This window comes from Engystomops pustulosus, chromosome 2 (assembly GCF_040894005.1).
Source record: "Engystomops pustulosus chromosome 2, aEngPut4.maternal, whole genome shotgun sequence".
Lineage (NCBI taxonomy): Eukaryota > Metazoa > Chordata > Amphibia > Anura > Leptodactylidae > Engystomops > Engystomops pustulosus.
In genome coordinates, this window is record NC_092412.1 from 64,875,029 (window position 1) to 64,899,553 (window position 24,525).

General features: G+C 40.3%; 1 protein-coding gene across 2 annotated transcripts; it reads right to left on the reverse strand.

Moving 5' to 3' along the window:
• Positions 1 to 3,470: 3,470 nt before the first annotated feature.
• On the reverse strand, positions 3,471 to 24,257 carry PAN2 (poly(A) specific ribonuclease subunit PAN2). 2 transcript variants are annotated; one of them, XM_072135042.1, is made up of 26 exons: positions 24,110 to 24,257; positions 22,742 to 23,043; positions 22,216 to 22,385; positions 21,374 to 21,494; positions 20,043 to 20,120; positions 18,883 to 19,150; positions 18,294 to 18,636; positions 16,285 to 16,381; positions 15,810 to 15,920; positions 14,588 to 14,707; positions 13,969 to 14,097; positions 12,556 to 12,758; positions 12,161 to 12,309; positions 11,719 to 11,828; positions 11,470 to 11,568; positions 10,811 to 10,884; positions 9,992 to 10,136; positions 9,712 to 9,855; positions 9,420 to 9,479; positions 9,244 to 9,334; positions 8,979 to 9,136; positions 7,228 to 7,371; positions 6,970 to 7,149; positions 6,799 to 6,892; positions 6,023 to 6,220; positions 3,471 to 3,661 (listed from the first exon to the last, which is right to left on the reverse strand). In XM_072135042.1, exons 2-26 carry the CDS (start codon positions 23,021 to 23,023, stop codon positions 3,627 to 3,629), a joined length of 3,603 nt encoding a protein of 1,200 aa, XP_071991143.1. In that variant the 5' UTR covers positions 23,024 to 23,043; positions 24,110 to 24,257; the 3' UTR covers positions 3,471 to 3,626. The 2 variants fall into 2 exon arrangements, with proteins under 2 accessions (XP_071991143.1, XP_071991142.1); XM_072135041.1 differs by having other exon boundaries at positions 24,011 to 24,110.
• Between the last annotated feature and the right edge of the window lie 268 nt (positions 24,258 to 24,525).

The following is a 24,525-nucleotide window of genomic DNA, read 5'->3' on the forward strand; positions in this document are numbered from 1 at the left end:
ATGTCCGCGCGGCTCGTCTTCAGGCTTCCGCGGAGGGTGAGTATATACGTTTATTTTTTTAATGCTGGGGCAAGCTGTATACTACTGGGGGCAGGCGTATACTACCGGGGGAAGGCTGGGCTGTATACCACACGGGGCAGGCTAGGGTGCTGTATACTACTGGGGGCAGGCTGGGCTGGCTGTATACTACTGGGGGCAGGCTGGGCTGGCTGTATACTATAGGGGGCTGGTTGGCTATATACTGGGGTGGTGTCTGTGACCAATGCATTTCCCACCCAGTTTTTGGTGGTAAAATTAGGGGTCTCGGCTTATACTCGAGTATATACGGTACCAGTAACACACAAATAATAAATGCTTCCTAGAAAAACATCTTTTAATCCTTTTACGCCGAGGCCCTTTTTCATTTTTGTGTTTCCATTTTTTACTCCCTACCTTTAATATTCCATGCCTTGTACTGGGAAGCGGGAAAAAAATTCCAAATGCAATGAAAATGGTGAATAAAACGATTTGCACCATTTTCTTGTGGAGATCATGATGATGAAGTGAGAAGCCTAAACTTTTTGCTTTGCTAAATCAGCAGAGACAACTTGTAGCTGAATCTTCTGATTTAGGGTCGGGAAGGACATACTGCTCTCTGCAGTGCTCCCCCTTACATTCCAGGATAAGCTTACACAGAGACTTCATGCCTAAGGAGAAAAAAGAGAAGGTCTTTATCCAGGGCAGAGGGAGGGTGAGGCATATAGCAGGGCTGAGAGTGTATGGCATGGCTGTTATAGCAGAGCTGAGAATATCATGTGTGATATGCATCTCATCTCTCTTTCTTTGTGTTTGACACTAGTGAATGTTCAGAATTTAAATGAAAAGCACAATAAATGAAGCACATTGTCAGCACACAGCATCTCACAGAACTAGAGGAATAATTAAGTGTCTGCTTAGAGAGTCCCTGCCTACACTCTGGAATTTTACACTGACCATCACTGAGTGATAGGGGCTGAAACAGCAATAAAACTGATTAAAGTAGGAATAAAAGATATCTTTGTGTTAACATCACTAGGGGATAATTTTCTTTCACAGGCAAACCCCTTTAAGATGATAAATCAGATTTACAGTAATTACTGGCAGTATACTGAGCTTGGTTCTATTTTTATGTACAGTGGGAATGGAAAGTAGTCAATTTCCTTTGAATTTTTCACTCCTTGTTTCATTGCAGACAATTGATAAGAAAAAGGTTTTTTTTTCTCATTAATGTACACTCTGCACCCCATCTTAAAAACCAAAATATTTTTGCTAATTTATTAAAACAATAAAAACTGAAACATGGCATGGTCAGAAGTATTCTGACCCTTTGCTCAGAATTGAGTAGAAAAACCTTTTGAGCTAGTACAGCCATGAGTCTTCTTGGGAAATATGCAACAAGTTTTTCACACCTGGATTTGCAGATCCTCTCCAGTTCCCTCAGGTTGGATGGTGACCAGGCATCTCCAAAGATGCTCAATTGGATTTTGGCAGGGTTCTGGCTGGGCCAGTGAAGAATGGTCAAGAGTTGTTCTGAAGCCACTGCTTTGTTATATTAACTGTGTGCTTAGGATCATTGTTTTTTTGGAAGGTGAACCTTCAGCCCACTCTGAGGTCCAGAGCACTCTGGAAGAGGTTTTTATCCAAGATATCGGTGCATCTTTCCAGCCGATGTAAAACACCCCATAGCATGATGCTGCCACCACTGTGTTTCACTGTTTGGATTCTATTTGGCAGGTGATGAGCAGTGCCTGGTTTTCTCCACACATACCACTTAGAATTAACACCAAAAAGCTCCATTTTCATCTCATCAGAGCAGAGAACCTTATTTCTTAGTCTGAGAGTCCCTTGTGTGTTTTTTTTGCTAACTGTATAAGGCTTTCATATGTCTTACACTGAGCTGTCAGCACACTTTGTCATAAAGCCCTGACTGGTACACAGCTGCAGTGATCGTTGACACGGTGGAACTTTCTCCGATCTCCCTACTGTATCTGTGGAGCTGAGCCACAGTGATTTTTGGGTTCTACTTTAGCTCTCTCATCAGTGCTCTTCTCCCGCGATTGCTTAGATTGGCTGGAGGGTCGCATTGAGGAAGAGTTCTGGTCTCTGGTCATCTCAAACTTCTTCTATTTAAGGTTTATGGAGGCCACTATGCTCTTAGGAATCTTGAGTACTGCAGACACTCTTATAAAACTTAACCAAATCTGTGCCTTGACACAATTCTGTCTCAGAGCTCATTGGGTAGTTTCTTAGGCCTTGTGATTCTCATGTGCTCTGGCATGAGAGGTCTTATCTAGACAGGTGCATGCCTTTCCTAATCAAGTCCAACCAGTTTAAACACAGCTGGACTTCAATGAAGGAGCAGAACCATCTCAAGAAGGGTCAGCACATGTGTTACAGCATCTTATTTAAGTTTTTGTTTAATAAATTATCTACATTTTTTTTCTGTCAAGGTGGGGTGCAGTATACTTTAATGAGCGAAAAAACTAACTTTTTTGATCCAATTGGCTGCAATGAAACAAAAAGTGAAAAAAATGAAATGAGTAATTGTTCTGTACCCACTGTATATAGAACTTGAGGCCATGAGACTATTTATGGTATGATTTTCACTCTGCTGCAAATAACTAGGTTCTGCTGTTAAAATGTGTTTTACCTTCTGGTTCTATGCGATACACAAATTTATTTTTTTAATTTATGGTTTGGTAAATGGGCTTTGTCTATATAAAAGAGTTTACATCTTAAATACAAAATGGTGATTCAAATAGTATATGAATTGTTGATTTTTAATTGTGCCACACAGGCTTTGAAAACCACAATCCACAACTATGGTACCATCAATCCAAAGGTATAGCTCTCTGAACTAGGTGTGTGAGATGATATTGCATGAGATGCCTATTACAAATACATGACAGTCAGACTTTTACATGGTTAAACTTTTACCTTTGCTACATTGTGTTCTCCCAGATATGTGCCTGCCTCCCACCCTGATTACTTATCTCCTTGTAGGTTGTAGTTTGCAGCTTCTCTGCTCATGATGTGCTGGCAGGAAGTGAATCAGTGAGCACTGTACAGGGCACTGAAAGGGTCGTGGCCAAAGGCTCAGGAGCAGAGAAACAAATCTCAGCTCCATGCAGTCACTCGGGCAACTGAATTGTACAACTGGACTGATAACAGCAGAGATGGGTTGGAATTAAAAATACAGCATCTCAAATTAGGATAACAAAATAATATTCAGTACATATAAGAAACTCTTCTTCATGGGAATACCCCTTTGATCACGATACATTAAAAAAAAAACTTTTGGGGCAAGTTATACAAATTCAACATAAGTTCCCTGCCGTTTCTTATTTTTTCCCATATTTTAGCAAAATGTGTCAAAACAAGCAGACAGGTTAAGACTTAGATTATTCTAATATTAAGAACCTATGCCAAGAAACTTATTTGAACAAAGAACGACACAGAAATTCATTTTTCATTTATTAAAAGATGTGTTTTCGTTCACAGAACGGCTTCACAATTTGTTACAAGTAAAAAATAAAAAATGAATAAAAATAGTAAATGGAATAGTTTCCATTTTACCAAATTCATAAAACAAAAATTAAAAAAGGACATTAAAGACCCACCATAGCAGAATACACTGGTGCATCTGTGGATAAAACAGAATTGGAAATCAGTTAGGCAAATTTCACATTCATAACTCAAAAGAAAACGCCACAAAAGGAAAACTACTTGTGCATATAACGTTACATAAAAGTGGAGAAAATTGTATATAAATCCATCACTATAAATGGCAAGGCTGACCTCTACACGGACATGTTTTTGGAAAACAAAAGGACTTGTGACCCAACCATACAAGGGACTTTTTTTTAATTAAAAAACCTCTGAAAATTTCAGATTTGTGAAATTATTACTATTAGCATTACTAGCATAGATTGTGTAGAGATATCCAACCACAAGAGAATAAGTGCCAAAAAAAAAACTGCAGTTCCAGGTATGCAGTAGAAAGAAAACTATTAAGGATAATATACAGTGGGTGCAAAAGTATTCAGCCTTTTAACTGTTTCACTTTTGTTTTATTGAAACCAACTAGTAAGATCAAAAGAAATTGTTTACTAAATTAGCAAAAATATCAAACTGAAATATCACATGGCCATAAGTATTCAGACACTTTGCTCAGTATTGAGTAGAAGAAGCTTTTGATCTATTACAGCCATAAGTTGTCTTGGGAATGATGCAACAAGTTTTTCACACCTGGATTTGAGGTGGCTCTGGTTGGGCCAGGAATGGTCACATAGTTGTTCTGAAGCCACTGCTGTGTTATTATAGCTGTGTGCTTAAGGTCAGACTGCGCTGGGCTGAGGGTTCACCTTCCTACAAGAAACTCTGGAAGAGGCTTTAATCCAGGATATGTCTGTGTAATTGAAGGACAGAGGAATTTGGCAAAGTAACCAGTTGTCCTGTCCCTACAGCAGAAAAAAAAAAACCTCATGGCATGATGCTACCACCATATGTCACTGTTGGAATTGTATGCAGCACAGTCTTGCACTGAGGAGAGGCTTCTGTCTGTACACTCTGCCATAAAGTCCGACTGGTGGATGTCTGCAGTGATTGAAGCTCCGCCACAAATGCAACCCAGATGCATTAGGGAGAAAGTTACACTGTTTGGGGGGGGGGGGGGGGGGTCTGTATTTACTTCTCCCACAATTGCTTAGTTTAGATGGACTGCCAGGTCGAGAAAGTTGTGGGTATCCCAAACAACCCATTTAAGTATTATGGAGGCCACTGCTCTTCAGAACCTTGAGAGCTTTATAAAATGCTTTTGTAACCTTGGACAGCTATCTGAGCTCCTTGGGCAGTTCCTTAGACCTCATGATTCTCATATGCTCTGACGGTGAGCTGTGAAGTCTTATATAGACAATTGTGTGCCTTACCTAATCAAGTCCAATCAGTTTAAAAAGAACCCATCACCAGGGAGCCCATTTTCACTAAACATGTTGCAGGAGCGCATTACAGCTACATTGTAAACCTGCCTATATAAAATTTAGCGCTGCCTTGCACACCAGTCCCAGCGATTGGCTTTGGTTTGGATGCATTTCAAACATGTGATGTGTCGATGCTGCAAACTCCTCTTAGCCAGCACCTTTGTGCTCCTTCACAGGAACAGAACTCACAGCTTGGTGAGCTGATAACAGTGCGTGTGGGAGGAGCTCTACAGGAGCATGAAAGTGGGGACTGAAAGTGGAGGAGTTTGCAGCAGACATGTCACATGCATTTTGAAATTCATCCAAACCAAAGCAAAATGCTTAGAAAAGGCAGAAAGACATTTGGAATTGAGGTATAATGGGTATAATCCTGCAACTGGTCTTTAGTGAAAAACACAGCTGGACTCCAATGGAGTAGAGCCATCTCAAGGAGGATCAGAAGGAAATGAGCAGCATGCGAGTTAAATAAGAGTGTCAGAAAAGTGTCCAAATACTTATGACCATGTGATCTTTCAGTTTTACATGTTTAATTATAAAATTAAGTGTAGATATCTTTGCTGTCAAGATTGGGTGCAGAGTGTACATTGAGCATAAAAAAATTAAAATTTTGATCTTGCCAATTGGCTGCAATAGAGTGAAAAATTTTAACACGCAAGGAAAGACTAGGAGTCATTCTAAGGCAGACAATACTTCATGCAAGTGTCAAAGAATTCCAATATTAAGAAAATAAAGTGTTCAACTGTCCAAAAAAAAGGTCAACTGAACATAAAGATGCATCTTTATCACAGCCAAGGACATGCTTATCTCCATATAGAAAGGTAAAAACCTCATGGATATTTTTCAATATTACATAAAAATGTGTTTCATAGGTTAGTGGTCAGTGAGAAGGTGAATAAGACTAGTTCAGAGTGAAACAGATGCAAGAAACAAAAGTCAAGGTAAAGTTAATGTAAAAAGGGACAGTCACTGAATCGAAGGGATATCATCAATTGTATCAGGGTCAAGAAGAATCATGTCCACTTTACTTTTTGGGCTGCTTTGACCCTCCGGTTCTGGAACCTTCCAATCCATCTTACGCCCTTTTTCATATAGGCTTTTCAACACTTTGCGGAAATTTTCTGGCTCTTTTCCATTGCAACTAAGTTCCAAGTACTTGCGATAGAGCTGTAGGGCTGTCCGGGCATCTTCTATGCTATCATGTGTCTCCCCTTGTATCTTAAGATCTATTAAGAAAAAAATTAATCCATATTAACACAAAAACAAAGAAACATGCATACATGACTAGCAGAGCAGGGACAAAATGAGCAGAGGGAACCAGTCAAGAATTGATCAAATTAACCAATATCAGTTTCTTATCCAGTAGGTCCACTTCCTGGGTCATGAAAAAAACCCTTATGTGGGACATCACTAAGCGGCTCTCCTTATGTCTGGTACAAGATGCCAGTCACCATGAAAGGGACGTTGTGAAGTTGAGAGAGCACAACTTTAGCTGCATAAAGTCTGAGGTTGAGAGTGCAGCACTGCATTAAACTCTTGCTGCCAAGCTGTATTTCCCAGTGATGGGACTGAAAGAAATAGGCAGATGCTGACAACACAATGTTAGTTGTTTACTAGGTCACTCAATACTGACAGGCTCCCCCTTCAAATATGATACATATTTAAGGTTCTTCAGGTTTAACATGGATGGTTTGTGGTTCTAGTGTGTACCATGAAAATAGTTTGCCCATCGTTATGGATCTGTTTCCAAGCAGTTGCTAGAAATGCCAAAAGTTAAATATAGTAGAGAAAAACTGTTGCTCACCAAGAAAATACCATGCCAAGTATCGTAGAGAGATCATCCTTTTGCGTGGAATGTGAAACAAGTAGACCGTATCAATCACTTGATCCTTAGGCACCTATGTCAAAAATAAGTTGTTCAATACCTTAACTATTGGGAATTGTAAAAATCAGATTTTTTAAATTTATTTACTACCATTAAATTTATGACACGGAAATCTTTTTGAAGGCCATGACCCACAAACTTCACTCCAACATCAATGAGAAACCTTAGTTTTAAGTATGTGGATTTCAGTGTAGTCAGATGCTTGGATGAGATCTTGGCATCCAAGTCGCCAGGTTTTATTCCCGAGTACTGTGTAAGATAATCCACCACCTACAAGATTGGATTTCCATTAATTAGACGTACACGCATTCTACACCCTGCATCAGAGATTAAGCTTTTAGAGCTCACCTGTTCCTGGGTGGAGATGTAATCATCAATGAATGGAACACCCTCATTAGGGCCTTGCCCCCTTACACAGGTGATACGAGCGACAGACATCTGACTGGGTTTTATTGTGGACTTTGTGCCATCACTTCGTAACTCAGCTTCTTCCTGTTAAAAAACACCATGTTAAGTGAACAATCCTCGAATAAGTGAAAATGTGTGTCAGTAAAACAATTAAAAAATGAAGATGGAACAAATCATGAGACCATGATGGAGCCAATTCCTACAATGATACTGAACATTGTAGTAAATAGATCTCAATATAGTACTTATACACATTTTTTTCTGAAAAAGTTATGTGAATTTCTACAACATTTTGTTAAAGGGAACCTACCACCACAAATCTACCTATAAAGGTAGATTGGGTGGTAGGTGGATCATTGGGACGTGAGGATAGCCCTTTTAAGGGCTAATCCTCACGTCCCTGCACTTTTTTGAGAACTTTAATTTGATATTTATTCAAATGTACTTATGTGGCTACCGGGGCGTGGAGTAGCCGCTTATGAGATTACACGAGGCGGCTACTCCACGCCCCGGTAGCCACTTTACTCCTCCTACTCACCCATCTTCGGCGAGCAGCTCCGCGTAGCTGCGCGCCCTCGTCCGGCGAGCCTGCCGTCTGCGCATGCGCAGAAGAGCAGGCCCGCGCCTGTTTCGGAGTTGTGACCGCGCAGGCGCGGGCCTGCTCTTCTGCGCATGCGCAGACGGCAGGCTCGCCGGACGAGGGCGCGCAGCTACGCGGAGCTGCGCGCCGAAGATGGGTGAGTAGGAGGAGTAAAGTGGCTACCGGGGCGTGGAGTAGCCGCCTCGTGTAATCTCATAAGCGGCTACTCCACGCCCCGGTAGCCACATAAGTACATTTGAATAAATATCAAATTAAAGTTCTCAAAAAAGTGCAGGGACGTGAGGATTAGCCCTTAAAAGGGCTATCCTCACGTCCCAATGATCCACCTACCACCCAATCTACCTTTATAGGTAGATTTGTGGTGGTAGGTGCCCTTTAAGCTTAAATGCCTGATATGTGGCCTTCAATTAAGTGGTCTTAAAACTTCAGTGCAATGAGTCTGTGGTGGAATCTGATAACCTTCATGATAGAGTGAGGCATGTCTACTACTGCCACATGCATGGTCTATTCCAGTGGCAGAGCAGTAAATATATTACAAAGCAGACAGTTGTCATTTGAAATTTTCCTCTGGATCTGGCTCACTGCCAGAACTTCAGCCCCAGCTTAACATACTTTGTTATATGGTGTTTAAAATAGACATTTTAGGACAATTGGCATATACAGTACTTGGTTTATAGCAAACTGTCCTCTGATGAAAATAGCACTCTGGTGACATGTGGTGTATATGCATCTCACAGTGCCATTCAGGCTATTAGAAGGCTCACACTTGCTGCATTGTGCAGCAGACACCAGCCATTATGTCAGCCATCAGTGCTAGTACTAATCACTAGGGTGCGGTGAAGCCACTTCCTATATAAAGATTACTAAGGCGTTTAAACGCTTTACATCCATTTAATAACATAACGAAAGTAAGCGCTGGCACCAGCTCACCCTAAGCTGGTGCACTGCATTTGCAGCTTATAACCACCATCGGAAATGGTAGGTTTCCTTTAAACAACAAAACGAGGAAATGCAGAACAAAACACCAGTGGGAAGGGGTTAGTAAAGGTGAAATTTGTTATTACCAACCAGAACATGGTTTGATCTTTACCTGGTTTAAAGTTACAAACTCGGCATCAAGCCCCACCAGCTCTGCTGACTGTGGCATCTCATTAAGCAGTAATGGAATAAAGGTGGCATGACACTTTCGCTGTTTCCTTGCTAGAGAGGCTTCTGCCAGTAACACACTAGCTTCAATTGGGTTCTTAACTGCAGGGAAATAGATTTAACAATAGTTTGTTAATACAGATAAGACTCAAGTATTAAAAAAAAAAAAAAAAAACAACCACCACACACACTAAAGAAAAAGATCCTACTTGCTAGGTTGTATTTTGTGTTCAGGCTCCTCTTGCTGTAGAACAGTATTGCAGGGACTTTCCAGTTCATGTCAAACTGCACAGCCTCGCACTAAGATAAATGGGGGAGAGATGGTATTAACAGGATTTCCTTAAAATAACTATAATTCTGAGTTTTCATGTTCCCCCCCCCTTACCTTATCCACAGGTTCAATAAGGAAATCATTAAACAGATACCACTGCTGATGTGTCACACCCTGCATTGCAAGACAACATTTATGTATTAAAATATCAATTCATCCAATCATCTCTCCATTATAAAAGATAAACCATACATAGAGCCAGTATAAAAGTCAAAATTTCGGGTCCCCAGGCTTTTGACAAAATGTTGAGGCGGCTAATATTGCTTCCTTTTAGATACAAGCTATGGTTACAGTTTGGCCTAAAGCCTAGTCCTAAACAAAGAAAGCTTTAAGGCTTAATACATACCTCTTTTCTTTGATGATAGGTTTCTCCCACTTTTATGTGTGCTACTAGGCTGCCACCTGTTCGAGGATCAAGTATGTGAACCACAGTTGCCATAAGGTCATACACATTTGTGGTTTCATCTGCATTATCTTCTGAGTGACCAAGCTAAAAAAAAAAAAAAAAAAAAAAAAAGAAACTAATAGTGAGGTGGTTTTCCCTAGAAGCTAACAGGCAAGGAGAATCTGTAGGGATCCTTCCGCACATTACTAAAAGGATTCTACTACATTACACCTTTCATTACCTCTTCATTCTCTGAAAAATTCAGAACTTCCAGCTCTTTGTTTTTAGAAAGTTTCATCTTTAGGGAATGTGGGACCCATACGTTACGTAGTTCTTCCACTGACGGTACAAGAGATAGGGAAGCACCATCTGAGTTAGGATCATTCCTGTTAAAACAATAGGGTGAGCATTTAGTCAAGATAAACAGTTACAGTAATACATACCATAGGCACTTTAAAGCCTACAAGTTCTTGATACAAAGCAAACTGAATACACTTCTACTAAAAGGGATTGTCCAGTCACAAGTTAGCCCCTATACATACAGGGTCTCAGCAATGGTACCCTTTGAATCACTAGGACTGGAGTCAATTGCTCCCCACAATAATGGAGCGTCCAGTCACATATGCTCTGCAGCTACTGGGCCACCCTGTAGCAGAGGCAGAGATTTTGATTCAAAGGGTAGTCCTTTGCTTCCCCTCTATCCTCGGTGTTCCACTTGTGAGGTACGGCAGTTTACAGAGCCGCAAAATTGAAAGGAGGGTGGGTGAAGGAAGTGTCCATGCACAAATAAAAATTTATTTTTAAGGGGGGTCTGGTGTGGACATTCCATTATGGATATGGAGTAGCTAATTCCTCCCCCACAGGATGTGTATGTGAACATGTAATATTTATTACACAGTATAATTTAGTTAGAGGGCCCATCCAAGAAGGAATTGCTAGGTGCACCCATGACCAGAGGCAGGTGGAAGATTAAAGTCTGTGATAATAGCTGAAATCTCAATCGCCCACTCTCCCCAATTACTAATAAGACGCGATTTACACCTAAGAGGTGGGTTCTTACCATTGTTCTTTGATACTTTCATTTGACTTTGGGTAGTTCAGTTCCGCTTTTCTCAGAGACTTTTTAAAAGCATACTGCAAAATAAAAAACATGTACAGAAAACATGGTGAGCCTTTAATGCAATTTAACACCTTAATACCCAGGCGGTAAACTTTCATTGTCCTCTTCCCAAGTTCATAATTTTTAAGTTCCATATTGGGGAGTTACTATAGTTTTTGCAAGACCAGTTCATATTTAAGGTACATAAAACCTATTGAATTAACCCTTCCTGTGGGTGAACTAACAAGTGCAATTCGGGCATTTTGATCTTAATATTTTGCTGTGCCCTGTAAGCCTTTATCCTGCTTGTTGCTACAATTACAATGATGCCACCTTCTTGGGAATACAATTATTTTCCCATTGTACCAATATTGAAGCTTATTTTAGTGGGACAAGATGTTCTTTTTTTTTTAAACCAGCAGTGGAAAACATTCGTATGTTTTTATATAATTACAATTATACATTAACATTTTGGATGTCATTTCAATACTAGACTTGTGCACGTTCTCCCTTTTACAAAATGAAGCATGTTATATAAAGGCCAAAGTGTATGTAAGCTACCGACTCAGTTTACATTGCTATGAAATACTAAAAAAAAAATATGGCATGGTCAATCATACCTCTGCCTGAGTCCTCCAAAACTCAGCCTCTTTTGCGCTGTTAACTTCACAGTTTATGACAAGTACATCAGGAAGACAGCGAATGTTACGGGTCTGAACCTGTAATAAGAATATTAATGCATCTATCCACATCCGATACTACCAGAAAGTCAGACTGTCATATTGCAAGAAAACACAAGACTGGAGGATGAAAAAAAGCTTTAGTTAGCACTTTTGTGCTGTACAGTTACGCATGCATAAGCCACTTACTGTAGGTTGATATTTCTCACAATTTTCACACCAGGCCTGAGTGTTCTGCTCCAGGCAAATGCTTCTCCGCAGAACCTCAACAAACTCATAATCTGGAGGAGGAATTTTATCTAGAAAATAAAAAAATTCAAAGTAAAATGTAATAAAGTCTAATTTAACCCCTAAATGCAGCATGCTTAACTATAGAGTTTCTTTTAGCCCAAAATTGAGACTCCACCACTTTCACAAAACACATCCCCTGTGTTATTCAGGCGATTACAGATACAGCCAAATGTATTTTTAGAAAAATAAAAGGTTAAAAACTTTAACCATAATTTACTTTGTAAAAAAAAAAAACAAAAAAAAAAAAAAAAAAACACACACATTTAAAATAAGTTTGCATTTGGCTGCTTAAACTAGTAGTGATTTGGTTAATTTCTAAGGTCTGTACACATTAACATACCATTTATGTAGGTCTCTGGATAGGACAATGTAAAAAGCAGAGTTGTAGATAAACGCACAGTTTCCTTGCCACAGCGGCACATACTGCAATTCTCCACTTCACATCCAAATAGCTGACCAATCACAGAGCCTCCAGAAGATGAAAAGCAGCTGACAGGAGAATACATCAGTAAGTATTAATGTTAAATGTGAGCAGCAATGCAAAGTTTTAATAAAAGGATTTAGCAGTCAAATGGATACTGAACAACTGTATGCAGCACATATGCAACCGGTATTTTATAAGTTCGCATAGACTTCTATGGGGCGTACAGACAAATGAGAAAATGGGAAACTACGGTGCACAATACAGACAATTGGAAATTCCTTTACGGTAGCAATAAAATTAAAAATTTGTACCTGGTGCTCCCGACACCACGATAAGCTTGAGGGCCTTCCAGTTCTTGTGTTTCTTGGTGGAGCTGCGTTAAAAGAAAGCGACACCAGCTCTGTATCAGACGACCAAGATTCACTTTTCCTGTAGCTTCGTCTGAATCAGCCAAAATGAGTCCCAACGCTGCAGCTTCAGGGATCGTTCGGAAAGCCCGCAGAAAGTTACTGGCCTAAAAAAAAAAAAAATAAAAAAAGCATTAATGTTACTTTTAATCACTTATGCATGTTCAGGTTTAACAGGTAACTAATATATAGTATCACTGCTGTGATCTGTAGAATGAAGAGCATCACCTGTTGGGTTGAAGGGGTATTCATATTTCAGCAAATGAATGTTATTTTTTGTATCATTAAAGTCAGATTACATTGGAAGGTTTTTCGCCCATTTCTCGCTCTCCACCTTCAAAAAGCCATAACTTTCATTTTTCTGTGTACAGAGCTGTGTGAGGGCTTATTTTGTGCATAACAAATTTTACTTTCCTGTGATGTTATTTATTATTCCAAAGCAGGAAAATTCCAAATGTGGAAAAATTGAAAAAAATTGCGTGTGCAACGTTCTTGTGGGCTCAGTTTTTAAGACTTTCACTCTGCGCTCCAAAATAGGCTACATTCACACGATATATGCTCGCTGTACCATAGCACGGCGGGCATACATCGGCGCTGCGGAGAGGAGCAGGGGATGAGTGCTGCCCCTCGCCATAGGAAGATACAGCGCTGTATCACGGGAAAAGATATGACATGTCCTATCTTTTCCCGGTCTACGGAGAGGTACGGTGCCGTGAGCCCATAGAAGTGTATGGGGGACGTATGTCGGCCGTATATACGTCCCCCATAAATATCTGTGAATGTAGCCCAACACCTCTACTTTATTCTTTGGTTCAGTGTGATAGGTTTTATTGTGTTTTAATAAATTTTCAAAAATTCATTTTCTATTTATTTATTTTTTTTTTTAAATGTTGTCCTCTGACACTAATAACTTTTTCATACTTTGGTGTATGGAGCTGTGTGTGGTGTCAATTATTGCAAAATGCGACAACGTTTTCATTGTTACCATTTTGATGACTGACATTTTGATCACTATGTAAAAAGGTGCAAAGGTCACGTTTGACATTTGTGCGCCATTTCCAGTTTTAGAGGTCACCGCCGTCAATAACAGTTTTTATATTTTGATCGAGGGTTTGGGACGTGGCGATACCCAATGTGTTTGATTTTTATTGTTTGTTTTATCAGTTTAATATTTTATTTATTTATTTTTTTTAACTTTTTTTCACCATTTTTTCTTCATTTCTCTTGTGGCACTAAAACCTTAGATCCCTAGGCTGTCATTTTGCATTCTATTCACACTAGGTAGTAAAGTTGCGAGAAAGATCTTAAAATACTTACTTGGCAAGGGTCTCCACGTGACAAATCCAACATATGAAACAGGAATCCAAGCTCACAACTCAAGCAGAACTCCTTCTGACAGAGGTGGTTTTGGACCAGACATCTAACAGGCTCCAAAAGGTACATTACCTGCAGAAGTATAAAATGATAAATGAAACATGGATGTAATAAGTGCCTTTTATTTTAGGTTCCATTTTTGTAGATTACTTGCTATAAACACTAGCTGAATTCTTATGATGCTATCCATAAAAGAGTGCTTGAATACATCAGATTCAACCAAATGCTACAGGAGGAAACAGCAAAACTATTTTGTTGCAATTCATTAATTTTATAGATGCATCTCCTAATGTGGCATGTTGTGTATAGAGTAGAAAGTATGGAACTTACTGCACCTGCAAGTTTAATTCTAGAACACCATTCCATGTACTTGCCATTCATGTCACTCTAGGTCTTCCTGATGTTAGCAACTAGAATTCCTGGCTTCCAGTCCAACATAAATACATATTATTAATGTGTCAGAGGCACAGTCTTTTGATGTCAGGTAATTGTACTTTATTCACTTCACCACAACTTGGCCAGTCATCTACCACCACCCACACAAGACAGGCCCCCTGCTTACCTGAATCATGCTGTTGCAGTAGGCGTTGGGAATATGAGGCTCCAGCCCAGCAAACAAGGTTTTATTGTAGTGCTTAAAATCAAAATCTTCTAAACCAAGCTTAGAATATTTTATAGTGACCTGCAAGTTAAAAAAAAATAATATATATAAATAAATATTTTCACTTAATGACCATGAATGGCCTTTTAATTTATGCAAAAACATTGATTGCATTGTTTAAGTTTTATGAATCTAGCAGAAAAGCTAGAACTGCAATATGTGAACGAGGTCTTAGGCCAATTTTACATTGTGCACAAGGAGATTTTTAAGTTGGGACCATAAGCAAAAAACTATTTCTACTATAACCAACTGACTACCTCTCCCCCACCCCCATACTAAACATTTTGGCAAATCTGGAAAGTGGTTTTAAGACACATTAAACCAAAGGGCACAATATATATTGTGCAGAGCCACATTATATTAAGTGTACAGTCAGCTTTTCTGGTAGTTTCTTGGAAAAGGCAATTGAATTATTCTGGAGATATGCAAAATCCTTAAAACAATGGGAAGGCAACTGATAGGTTATTTCACCTAGTTACACACTGAATGGCAATTAAACATTTATTGGTGTGGTTACATCTTTAGCAGTAAGATAAATAAAAGTTCATTGTGTTAAAGTGATCCTGTCATGAGGAATGCGATTTTTAGGTGGTGACAGGCTTCCAATAGCCTATGCCAATTTTAAATAGAAAAATAAAATGATTAGAAATACTGAAATTATTTGAAATGCTGACAAAAGCCTATTACCTTGTTCCTGCCAGTGTGGCAGGCTTCTAGGGAGCAGCAGCTGCAGCCTTTGTGCCAGTGCAATGCATCTCCTCCACACCATCCACCTCCATCCCCTGCTCAATGCACATGACAGGAAGTGGGAAGGAGCTGCATGAGTGTAGGGGAGAGGAGACCGACACAGGCACCGGCTGCAGCTGCCACCTCCATTGGAACTCACGACATGCTGCAGAGAACCAGGTAATGTGAATTTAACAGAAAATGCTTAAATGACTCAGAATACTGACAAAGGCATATATAAGGGAAAACGGTTGTAGGAACCTGTCAAAGCAACTAATTCTTTTTAACTTGCTAAGAAAATTACTAACAGAATCCCACTTGCTTTGTGAAATATTTTATTTTCTAGGACATTTAATGCATAACTAGCCAGTGCAAAACATTAAGAATGACACACGACCTTCCTGTACTTTTTGGGCACCATATAGAGATGTGGTTCTTCCTCTCTTCCTATTGGAGATTCTGGAACTTGGTTAAAGGTATCAAAATCATTTTCCAATTGATATGGCACCTAAAAAAAAAATAATAGTCAGAATGAGCTACGATTTCAGAATACGAAGCCATGCAACAATTCTAAGGGTTAGTGACAGAAGAAGATGGGGAGTGAAGTTATTTGTGCCCTGATATTCATAGAGGACATGTAACCAACTTTAAGTTACAGCTGGACATTTCCAAGATCAAATTATACAGCAGGAATGCATGAGGAGGTCAATAGGAAGGAGTGAAGGCAGGGGGAGGACAGTGCAGAAAAGAAATTAGGATTGGTGTTCTTACCAAGTGTGAGATGCCTCTGATACTCAAGACCCATTACAAGCAAGGGCTATCAATATCAAATTTCAGATTAACCCCCCTGAAGACAGAGCCCTTAAACAGACCTGATTCCTAAGCTTGTTCCTTGGATTGGGAGAGTAGCCAATAAACCCAACTTGTTTCATGGTGCGCAATATCTCTGGGTCTACAGGAGGAGCATGACTGAAGGAAGAGGTTTGCGAGTACAGGATGGAGATACAGATTAAATACGCAGAACACAAACTTCAATATTAATACAAGCTTATTTTCATTCTTGGGACACAGCCCAATTTTTAAAGTCTGCCTGTGTCATGATATGCAGGTATAACTTTAGAACACCATCTTATTTTCAGGCAGTTTTCATGACATGTTGTACTTCACATTAATGCTGTAGTTTAGTTGAAATATTGCACTCATTTGTAAGAATATATAATTCCGTAAAAATTAAAAAAAAAGTTTATATTTTCTGATTTCTAAATGCAATACTCACCATACAGTTAGTCTAGCTGTCCAAATTGGTTGCCAACTGCTTTATGCCAACATTTTTTTACATGCAAGTTTTATTAAGCTGTTAATAGGCTTACAGTTAAAGATTTTCCAAATTAATTTCTTTTTTACAGGAAAATTCTTCATGAGGGTTTTCAAAGTTCTATTTTTAGAAACTTCCCACAAATCACCCCATTTTCAAAATGCACCCCTCAAACTAGTAAAAACAGCATCTAATAAAATGTAGGTTCTATTGGGAATTTTTAAAAATTTTTACAAAATGATTTAGTCTTAAAAGTTACATGTTTATGCAGGATAAAATGAGGGGAAAAAAAAAACCACACATCAGATTTTGTTGAGCAGTCTTAGGGGTACGGCATTACACAACATGTGAATCCAAACTACTTTAAGGGCCAAAAGCACAGACTAGAAGGCATTGAACTTTTAGAGTGCAGATTTTGATGTTGATTTCAGGTGCCATTATATATTTGAAAAGTTCCTGAGCTATAAGAACAGGGAACCCCCTTATAAGTGACCTTTTGGAAACTACACCACCCAGAGAATTTATCAGGGTTTATATTGAGTTTTACCACCACAGACAAACAAGTGAAAGTAAATACTTTCTATAAAATAAGTGAAAAGGGCAGTATTATAGGAAATCACCATTTGTTTTCATGTATTAACCAAATATACCTTGAGAATGCTGTAGCTACACTGATGCAGAAACGCATCTCTGGTTTAATCCCTGAGCAGAGTGGTTTTCATGAAAACACAAGGCAGGGTGCGGTCACACGTTGCGTTTACTGCATGCGTTTAAAAACGCATTGCTACAACTGAAGGGAGATTTGCCTAATTAAATAGCTGTTAACAACTGCGTTTACAAAACACATGCGTTCACCTGTTAAATTAACAAAACTGCACCTAAAACAACCTCAAAGCTGATTGCGATGCAGTTTTAACTGCAACGTGTGAACGCACCCTGACAAGCAGAAGTAATCAATTGCTTCACCATCCGCCAGCTGCTGTGCCCAAGTCATTCAGCTCAGATTAGTCCGGTCTAGCCAGTTCCAGAAGCTTGTGAAATGTATTTTTGAATGGCAAGCAGCATGCAACCCAGCTTTCCCCAAGGTCCTGTATGTTATTGTTTTTCAGCAAAACCACTCAACTTAGGGATTTTAATCCTGACAAGTTTGTTGGTTCATAATGCATGAAACCAAGTGGTAAATTTCCTTCAAATTTAAACATTTAGCCCCTATCCAAGGGGTAGGTGGAAAAATGTAGGGGGGAAATATCTCATGGGGAGCTACAGAATAGATCTAATAGAACTGGAGACTTCATGTCCTTCAACCCTCCATACAAAGGTCAAAACACAAGTCAAGCTGGTATAAATTGGAAAAAGGGTCTTGCAGATCTTCATTCTGTTCTCCCATTTATATTTGGTAAATCCCCTTTAAGTGTCCTAAACAGGTCATTTTTCTAAATTGAAAATGACCAACATAGTTGTCATGCTAGCCTTTGTCTTTTGCTTATAACTGTCAGACAAGTATGATAGTGAACCCTAGCCTGTTAATCATCGAAAAAAAGGAATACAAAAATAATGCTTAAATACCGAGGAGCTGGGGTAGAGTTCACAGATGGCCAATCAGACAGCAAAGCTTCATTTATCAGTGGCACTGGGATGAGCGATAGAGGCATCAGATCTTGATTCCAATCCAGATGTGGCAAGGTGTCAACCATGCAGGGCAATGCAAACTCACTATCCCGTGGGTAGGTGTTAAAAGTTGCTTCTGGAGTGTCTGCCCATAGGTGTACACATCCATCAGAGTCTCCAAATGCCAATACTTGTTTGCTAGCAGACACATCAAAAGACATTATGAGCTGGCTTACAGTGCTGACATGGAATATGTCTGCTGGACTAGCCAGACCAGTGGGTTCACAGAACTGGCACTGACCTGTAACAGAAGATTATAAAACAGTTATGTGCTGTAATGGAATTATACACACACACACACACGTCAAAAGCAGATACAATTACTACCTTCTTCAGAAAGAGCCCATGTACACATTCTACACCATGTCACCTTCTGGTGCAAATTCTGACATGCATTGGGCAGAAATCTATAACTGTCAATTGAAGTCATCAACTCGTAATTGTATTAAAAAAAAAAATAATAATACAAAAGAAACATTGAGCTCACCACGCTGAGAAATAATAGCTAGCCGGGAAGTGTAGGTAGGGACAAAACGAAGAAACAGAGGGTCAACGTGAACCTGAAGAGGAGTAATAGCCCGCATCATCCGCAGGTCATAAACTTTCAGGAAGCGATCACAAGCAAGAACGTTCATGCGACTGGAGAATCCACATGTCACCACCAGATTTCCATGGACATCAAAGTCAGACAGACTCCCTGAGTATGCATCAAACTCATGTTCAACCTTAAATGTGCGCAAATCTCGTAGAGAAAGCTGCAGGTTTCACCAGAGAAGGGGGAAATGGGAGGGGGGGGGGGGGGAACAAAAAAAACCACTGTTTTAGAGTACAGAAATGATCAATTATAAAACGTACTAAGTAAACCCATCAAGTCCAGAATAAAGCAGTTTCTTTAGTAGTGTTTGCCAGATGGCAGAATAGCTTATAAAGTGAAAGCTGTGCCACATTCATGTGGGGCATTTGAAATGCAATGGGGAGAGAACACATGCAGCTGGGAGCAAGTGCCACATGTTAACAATGCAAAACATTTGCTGCCACTCAGGATTGCAAGCATTCAAGTCAAAAATGCATACAAGATCAGGCCAATCCCCCTCCCCACTTCATTTGAATTGCAATTCACATGTCATATGAACACTGCTGAAATTATAAGCAACCATATAACGTGTTGACAAATGCAGAGATCTGTCAAAATAGTTGGAGTAAAAGTGTTCTTGATTCAAAATGCAAACAATCAATGCTTAGCGTGATGCCACATGTCACAATTTTGGACTGTTTTAAAGCATGCATTTTCAGCCTGGTTAAAAATGCACACGTTTTTGTACGTTTAGCATGCGTTTGGCTGGTTTGTTCCAGTTTATCTTCATTTCCAGAAGTGTAGGCAGCTGTAGAACAGATTAAAACCAGCATAGGTTTTTTTTAAAAAAAAGAACTGAATAAGCACGCTTAAAAACAGTCCAAAAACACAACATGTGACATCACCCTCAGCTTCATTCTTCAGTAGTTAACAGAAAGCGGACCTCTGGTTGCCATGCACAACTGCAACAGTTTTGCTCAAGACACAGGATGTGTTCAAAATTCCACAAGCAAATCTTAATGCTTTTTAATTTTGTTTTAACAGGCAAGTGCTTCAGTCAGATAGAGACCTACCTTTCCAGAAGTATGTCCACAGAAAAAGAATCTGTTGGACTGTCGCATTACTGTTATTCCAGGAACTTCAACTGTATACTAAAAAAAAATAAAAAAAAAATAAAAGCATAAATTAAGTCCAAACCAAGTGACAGAACAAACTTAAAGATGTTAACTTGAATCATTTCCTTTATTACAGAAATGTGGCCCATATAACGTGACAGCTACTTGTAGTTAAGGTCCCTTCACACAGGTAGTTAACGGGTTGCATTGAACAGGCCAGACTTATGCTAATGTCCTTCAATTATTGTGTTAAAGGGGTTTTCCCACAAAAACAAATTAGGCCAAACTTGCTGATCAGGGGTGAGGGGGGGGGCGGGGGTCTCTGTTCTCATGATCTGCGTGGGTCTCTGCACTAAGGGTTTTCAAAGGACCCCTTGCAGCTCCTCAAACTAATGGAGCAGACGGCTGCGCATGCATGACCATTCGTTTTAGGGTGAAGACACACATGGAGTTTTTGGGCCGTTTTTACTAAGCGCGTTATCCATTTTTTTTAAAACGCATCCGTTTTTGTCAGTTTTCCGAAATTGCGCAATGAAAAACTGACAAAACCGCATGCGTTTTCAAAAACCGCATGCGTTTTTTAACGATTTGAAAACGCACTTAGTAAAAACGGCCCAAAAACGCCATGTGTGTCTTCACCCTTATGGAGCAATGCGGGGTCAGTCTGACCCCTTGTTTTTGCGATCTGTAGGGTCTCAGCACTGAGACCCCCACTGATCAGCAAGTTAGGCCATATCCCAGGGATTGGGCATAACCCCTATAAAGGAGCAGTCCCTTCTTACTTCAAAAGATGCTTCTCTGGCCCAGAAAGAAAGTGCTCCTCCTAACACTCACACTGCCCCTGAGATGTCAGTAAAATGTTACATGAGGGGATTTAAACAGCACAGCTGTTAAAGGAATAATAGTTTTCTTCACAGCTGTACAGTGGAGGCATGCTAACATTGTTATTTACAAGGTTCGCAAGTCAGTACTTTATATTGTAGCTCCAGACAAGAGTTTTGTCCCACTGTCAAGATCTCAATTTTTTTGCTGTCATGGGAACAAGGATTATCATTAAAACTTAATTACAGACACCATACAGGTGCCTTTGACCAAAATAAAGCATCCAGAGAGTTTCAGCAGTGGTCACAGTAGGCAGAGGTCCATCTGTAAGTTGGTGTCCTTGAGTAAGGGACCGCCTGTACTGCAAAGATGTGTGTACATAATTAGATTCAAGGTGAAAATTTTGCCAGGTGAAGTCAGGCACAGTGATCAAACAATAGGCAACTATTATAGGACTTGTCAGTTACCTTTTGAATTTCTTGCACGGTGTTGAGGTCCATTTGGATTACATGGTTCTGCATTCCACCCATGAGAAGGGTATTACCATCTGTGAGTAACAGACTATGGTTGTCTATACCCTCATCCATCCTAGAAGACACAATAAGGAGCTACACATTAAAGGGAACCTGTTACCAGGGACCTAATTACAGAAGAATCCCATTACAGCTGCAGTGCAAATATGTCTGCCTTCTAAGCATTTGCATTACAATATAATTGTGTGTTACAACTTACCTTGCACCTTGACAGAATCCTCTGTAGTCCCATGGGTTGGGCTTTGGATGCATAAAAAAAAAAAAACACAACATGACTTGTCTGTGCTGCAGACGGCTCAGCTCTCATCCCCCACCTTTGTGCTCCAGTGCAGCTCCTTCACAGACCTCCCAGCCTGGTGTGCTGACATCAGTGGGAGAGGGAGGAGCGGTACAGGAGCACAACAGTGGGGGCTGAGAACTGAGCAGTCTGCAGCAGAGACAAGTCACATGTCTTTAAAGGCATCCAAACCAAAACCCAACCCCTAGGACTACACAAGATTCTGTCAAGGTGCAAGGCAAGTTATAAATACACAATTATATTGTAACGCAAATGCTTAGAGAAAGCAGAAAGACAGTTGCAATGCAGCTGTTATGGGATTCTTCAACCTGTCTTTATTAAAAATGAGGTCCCTGGTGACCATTTCCTTTAATACGGTAAGAAAGTAATGCTATGCATGGACAGTTTACATTCCACTCTTTACTTCTAAGACAATGGATCACAAAACATCTGGAATGTAAAAAAAGTGACCAAAATCCAGGAGTAACCAGAGACTTACAGGTAATCAAAGATGATCAGACCTCCACGTGTTATGCATTTCAGGTTGTTCTTTGTGAGGAATAGAACCCCAGTGTCCACACTTTGGATTTGCCGGATATCATTGTTGGCATGAACTTGGAAAGAAGAGTACCTCTCCAGGGCAGGACTGAAGAAAGACGTGGCATGACCCTGAAAATAAAACAAAGGTTCATGAATGGATTGGTCCAATCAAAAAAGTGCATTTGTGCTCTGGATATTAAGTGAACATGTGAACGCCAGACCACTTTCTACAACGCCCTCACTCCTTGCAGCATAGCAACATTTTTCCTGGATATTAAGTGAACATGTGAACGTCGGTCATGAATGGATTGGGGCATTAAGGATATGTAGAGAGCAACAGAAAACTAGTGGGTCAGTAATGAGACATTTGTCACCCATTCCAATTCTGTATCCACTTCATAATATGCTGAGCCATTTAAAGCTCACCATGACCACATTATATACAGTTATCAATATATAAAATTTTTGTTTACACAAATACTCACTCCATGGTTCCCAACCCACAGCATCTCTTCATGAACGTCAAAATGGACAGCCGACACAGGGACTCCAACTTCAGACACCGTTGTGTGCAGCTCAGAGTACATTCCCTCCATGATGCGCACAGTTTCTGGGACGGGAAGCCCGTCCAGCCCAACGCGCTCATGGTCCAGCTCCACCGGCTGCAGAAGAGCAGGGTTCAGATGGGGATCAAGGACCGGATCCAGTGGAGCGTGCAAGGGAGGTGGGTACTCTGCCAGACCTGGGTCCAGCCCATCAAAATTCATGATGACTGGAATATATGGCACTATGGAAGGAAAAAAAAAAAAAAAAAAAAAAACCCTTAGTGTGGACAAGGCTAACAGAAGTGTTTGGATCTACTCCATCCAATTAGTAACCAGTCTGTATGGGGCCAAACACCATGAGTTATCCAAGGACCTCAACATAGTTTTTATACTGAGTGCACTCAAATACTGCACTCAGCATTAAATTCAACAGACAATGTAAAGGAATTATCATTAGAGCAAGGGACAGGATTCCTTCCATCACGCAAATCATGCTGCATGTAGGCCTTGCCAAACCAAGAAGGAAACCCTTAAATTTATCACCATGAACCAAGGGCTCACTGTATGTGATATCACTATTGTTAAAGGCATCAAGTATTTGTTGAAATCTTTTCTTGAAAAACGTGTAATATAAGTTAGCCTCAAAACATGTTACATTTATTGCTATACAAAGTAGAAGAGTTAAAGCCAACAAACTATACGCAAGATGATCCATTTTTAAAGGATGAGAAGAGATCAACCACAACCAACTTAGATAAGATCAGTAGGATAGTGTGATGACAATGGATAACATCTGTCGTATACAGAAGTGTGAATAAGCCCTTAGGTCAGGGACAGACTAGGCAAAAAGTAGAGGCTGTCCTCCAGCAGCATAACATGAACAGGGGCGACAGGACAGAGGACTACTGTGGTTTTAGGTGGACAAAACCTTGTTGCAGGTGTAGGAAACAAATGAAGCCATATGTGATACATTGTATCCAGCACAATAGTAAACACAGAACAGAACATACAAGCCCTGGCCTGGAGCAACACAATGGTGGACTGTAGTGTATACCCAGCACTGCACCTGCCCCAGACAGGACCAGAACCTCAGCTCCGTGCAGCAGGGCGCCAATGTGATGAAGCAATGGCTGTATGGAGCGCAGGAGGTGCCGCATCTATACTGGACATAACAGGCGGCAGCGCGCATTAACGTAAACAAGCATATACTTTGTATGGGGTAATAGAACGGCTGTCCGTCCGTCCATGGCTGGACCATACACAACGTCGGCTCCATCGCGTAACCCAGAGACCAAGCACCATCATTACCTTCTACGAGCCCATCTTTGTATGAGGCCAGCTGCGCCGCAACCTATCGCAGCCACCAAGCTTGGTTTGACTGGCAACCATTTTCGCCAATCAAAAAGGAGAAGTGAGAAGCGCCAACATCAATAGGCCAATCAGATCCCTAGCTATAACTTGCTGTCTAGAGGCGGCTTGTTGACGGAAACAGCGGAGGAAAGTAGTTGAAAAGACAGGATGGAAAGAAAAGAGGGACAAACTTAGAATAACGAGGGAAATTCGCGCTTGGCTGCATTTTAGGTATTATGGAATATGGGGCATATTATTATTGGGGGAGGCAGCATGGGCCATGCCATTACTGGGGGAAGGCTTCATGGGGCATATTATTACTGGGGGATGGCTGCATGAGGGATATCATTTGTGAGGAGGCTGCATGGAGCATG